This window comes from Ceratosolen solmsi, unplaced genomic scaffold, assembly GCF_000503995.2.
Source record: "Ceratosolen solmsi marchali unplaced genomic scaffold, CerSol_1.0 scaffold61, whole genome shotgun sequence".
In the NCBI taxonomy this organism is placed as follows: Eukaryota; Metazoa; Arthropoda; class Insecta; order Hymenoptera; family Agaonidae; genus Ceratosolen; species Ceratosolen solmsi.
In genome coordinates this window covers 1712118-1716087 of record NW_011948435.1, presented here as the reverse complement: position 1 = coordinate 1716087, position 3970 = coordinate 1712118, and the positions used below count along the sequence as shown (strand labels likewise).

Below are 3970 nucleotides of genomic sequence, written 5' to 3'. Positions count from 1 at the left end.
AGAGAGAGAGAGAGAGAGAGAGAGAGAGAGAGTGTGTGTGTGTGTGCTCGAAACGAGCGACATTCGCGAAACTTTACCGAAATTCAGAGGCCAGGAGGTCCGTGTATGGCATCTTCGCTACTTGGCTCCTGCGAATATTATTCGCCCAAGTGACTTTTGCGCGATTGTCGCGCCATCGGACGACAAGTCTTGCACGTAATTCTAAAAAGTGAGTGAGAGTGAGAGAGAGTGAGTGAGAGAGAGAGAGAGAGAGAGAGAGCGATAAGTAAAACGACGTAGTGTCGCACAATTCACATACGAGCGTGTATTAAACGCGGGTGCTATCCGTGAGTTCGCACGATTGCGTCTGTTTGTGTGGTAACATCATATGTACAGTAGTAGAGTTCGCTCGGAGGAGAAAGGTTAACTTGGGCGAGTAAAAGCGTAGAGGCAGGAAAAAAATTGTCCTATAGAGGCCGAGTTAACGACTCGTAAGATTCCGATGTGCATGGTGAGACAAACACTTTCCGACGTTGAATTTTAATAAAACCGAAAGGATAATCTCACCATCTTGATCGCTCACGTCTTAACAATCATAATTCGCGAGCAGAAGGTAAAATAACCTTGCGATCTTTTGCTTGCCTTATGTACAGATTTTTACGCGCACTTGGCTATTAGCATATATAGTGGAATGCCACGAGTGCAGAGCAGACGCCAGAAATGATAATTTCCATACGTTAGATGCTCTTTATGTTATAATTATAATTACGAAATAATCATAGGAATGTAAATGTCAATTTTATGCAGGAAAAGCATGAGAGAGCGAGATACTCTATATACTACAAAGCTCACCTTCATCCCGCATATGTGATTATTGATAAAGCCAAGTGTACAGTGCTGTTGCTGTGCTCTTATTGAAAATATGGATTTCGGTACGTTGTTGAGTGTCGCTCAGAAGAATGAGCTGAGACAATCGTCGAAGGCGTGCTACCAGACGAAATTCACGCCTCCCAAGAAGGAATCCAAGCAGTCAAAGTCGCTGTCAGATAATATAAAAAAGTTTTTAGCTAGAAAGGAAGAGGAGGAGCGACGTAAGGTTCTTGAAGAAAAGAAGAAGAAGGAGGTATCAGGCAGATGATGTTTTTTTCCTTTCATTTCTTAATGCTGAATCTAAATTTTGTTCAACAATCACATGAAAAGTATTGATACTTTTAGAATCTCTTGGCTTTGCGGGACCATAAGGCACAGAGTCGCATTAATAAGCATTTAAAGGTCTGTAAAGCAGCTAATAAGTCAGTCTTAGCCGATGCCATAGATAATGAAAACACAGCTGTTACAATCGCAGGTTTGATATCTTGCTCTATTTAAATTTCCAATCGCATCGAGAATAAATAAAATATACTTATATATATATCTATATATATATATATATATATATATATGTATATATATGTATATATATTGACATGTGAACGACTGTCTAGTACGCCAAAGAATTATTTATTTGTGTTTTCATCGGTGATGTAAGAATACAAAATATGATATAATCAAAGCTGCTCTTTATTCATTATTTGAGTTTTTTTTTTTTTAATATTAATCTTGCTGACATCAATGTTAATAAAATGCTGGATACAGGAAAAAATCTCTATCGGCTACCGAATCACGGATTAAGGTTAGGTGCTATTTATAATGCTTTTATTGAAAATAATTTCAAGACTATTTTTGGTAGTCGAACCAATTATTCGATATTATATTATCCATTGCATTATAGTTATCCGTATTCTTTTACATCACATTTCTTATGATTATTTAATATATGATGTGTTATTCCATTGGGAACATGGAACTTCTATCTTTATTACTTATTGTTTTGCAGCGCATTATACTTTATTCTTTGATATTCCTTAATTTTTACAAATTTTTCTTCATATTGTAGGACCCTCGCAATGCGACGAAGACGATTACGGATACGTCTCACAGGAGGCTTCCGCATTTTACAATAAGCTAATGAATAAATATAGTAGTCTACCTCCTGAAAAACCTTTATTCAGTAATGACGGTAAAAAAACTGTAAAAGACATAGCGTCTACAAAAGTACGATATTATAAATTAATTTTACTTTCACGTTATTAATTTGTTTCGCATATAAATCTTCTTCTTTTTCTTTTATCAATAAAGGATAGGGTTAGACAAGCATTAAAACAGCAGGAAATAGAAGAATCTCTTCCACATAGGCGAAAAAGAAAATGCAAAGAATCTGAAGTCGATAATAAACGTATGAGAGACATCGATGATTTTGATAGATATAAGGATAAAGATGGGGAGAAGGATAGAGAAAGAGATAAGGAATTGGAAAATGAAGAAAAGCCGCGACCGAAGAAAAAATCAATGCCTCCACCGATTGACTTTTCAGACCTCCTCAAATTAGCAGAAAAGAAACAATATGAGCCCATAAAAATTGAACCAAAACCAAAACCAAAAGAGGAGCCCGAACGATTAATGACAAAAAAGCAAATGAAGGAATATGCAAAAGAAAAGGATTGGCGAGAAAAGAAAGAACAACGCATTAGAAATCCAGAAGCTGCGAAATCAGCACAATCTACAAACGATAGCAATAAAATCGTTAAACCCACTTTAACAAAGTGTTCAAAATTAAGCAGTGCCAAATCAACGAATGATGTCAATCATGAAAAGACTGTCAAATCATTGCCAACTATTGTTAAAAAATCAGTAGATCGTCCTGTCGAGAAAAATTATAATTTAAATAGACCCGCCGAAAGAAACAATATAGTGCATAAATCCACGGAAAAAAGTACTACGATTAATAAAACAATGGAGAGAAGTAACAATGCGAGTAAGTCTATAGAGAAAACTAATAGTGTAAATAAAAGTCTGGTATCAAAAATGTCAGAAAAGGATGTTATTGCACAAGAGCGTAGAAAATTGGAAGAAGAGAAACGGCAATTGGCAGAAATGCGACGTAGCATTGAAGAGGAAAAGAAAAAATTGCTTATGAATAAAACGAAAAAAATTGAAGAAAACAAAGCTAACGATTCGCCATCACATAAATCAATGGGAAGCAAAATTAAAGATCCCGTAAAGCCATCGTCTTCCCTACCTAAAAATGTTCTGCCAAAGCAAGGTTTAACAAACAATGTTAAATCTAAATTATCGCCATCTGACGTTAAAGCAAGACAGTTCCCACCCGCGGATACGAAATCAAAACAATTTCCTCCATCAGACGTAAAATCAAAACAATTTCCTCCTTCCGATGTGAAACCAAGGCAATTTCCTCCTCCAGACGTTAGATCCTCCAAACCTGATTCATCTAAACATCTAAAAGTATCTAAAGGCAGGTTCTAACTTGATAAATTATATTTCTAAGCGATACCTTATACATAACTTTATGCTAAGAAATAACAATTATAAAATTATAAACTGATTATATTACAAATGCATATCAAATTACATTCTCTGAAATTTCATTTTCAAGGACAAAAAGTTATTTATGAATTTTTATTTCTTTTGCATAAGATACATGCGAGTAGATAAGAAGAAGATAAAGCGTGGCTTTTTATATTAAAATTTTAACAATATACATTCACAGGGCGTATTTACGATGAAGATGATGACGAATATGATTCGGACTTTGATGATTTCATCGATGATGGACCGGTGGATGACTGTGAAGATTACAGTAAATACATCAGTCAAATATTCGGTTACGATAAAAACAAATATAGGCAAGAAGACGACGAAGATGATGTCGGCATGGAAAGTAACTTTGCTCAACAGCTAAAAGAAGAATTTGTGTCTACAAAAATAGGTGCGTAGATTTAACCTCGTTAAACAAAATTTTCTATTTGAATTTTTTTACTATAAATTATGCTTTGCGTTGTAGGTATAATGGAAGACCTGGAAGACATTCGCCAAGAAGCTTATGAAAAGAAAAGGAAAGCACTTTTGAAAAAAAATCGCAAAATGTAACGTG

At 35.1% G+C, this 3970-nt stretch overlaps 1 protein-coding gene across 1 annotated transcript; it reads left to right on the top strand.

Annotated features, from left to right (window-relative positions):
- The first annotated feature begins 371 nt into the window (after positions 1-371).
- Positions 372-3970, top strand: LOC105364930 (protein SPT2 homolog). Its single transcript, XM_011502968.1, has 6 exons — positions 372-1102; positions 1195-1324; positions 1916-2073; positions 2158-3331; positions 3587-3805; positions 3881-3970. Exons 1-6 carry the CDS (start codon positions 902-904, stop codon positions 3964-3966), a joined length of 1968 nt encoding a protein of 655 aa, XP_011501270.1. The 5' UTR covers positions 372-901; the 3' UTR covers positions 3967-3970.

Coding starts and splice junctions, on each gene's coding strand:
- LOC105364930 (XM_011502968.1), top strand. CDS start 902: ATGGATTTCGGTACGTTGTTGAGTGTCGCTCAGAAGAATGAGCTGAGA. Junction 1,325..1,915: donor CACAGCTGTTACAATCGCAG/GTTTGATATCTT, acceptor TTCATATTGTAG/GACCCTCGCAATGCGACGAA. Junction 2,074..2,157: donor AAGACATAGCGTCTACAAAA/GTACGATATTAT, acceptor TTATCAATAAAG/GATAGGGTTAGACAAGCATT.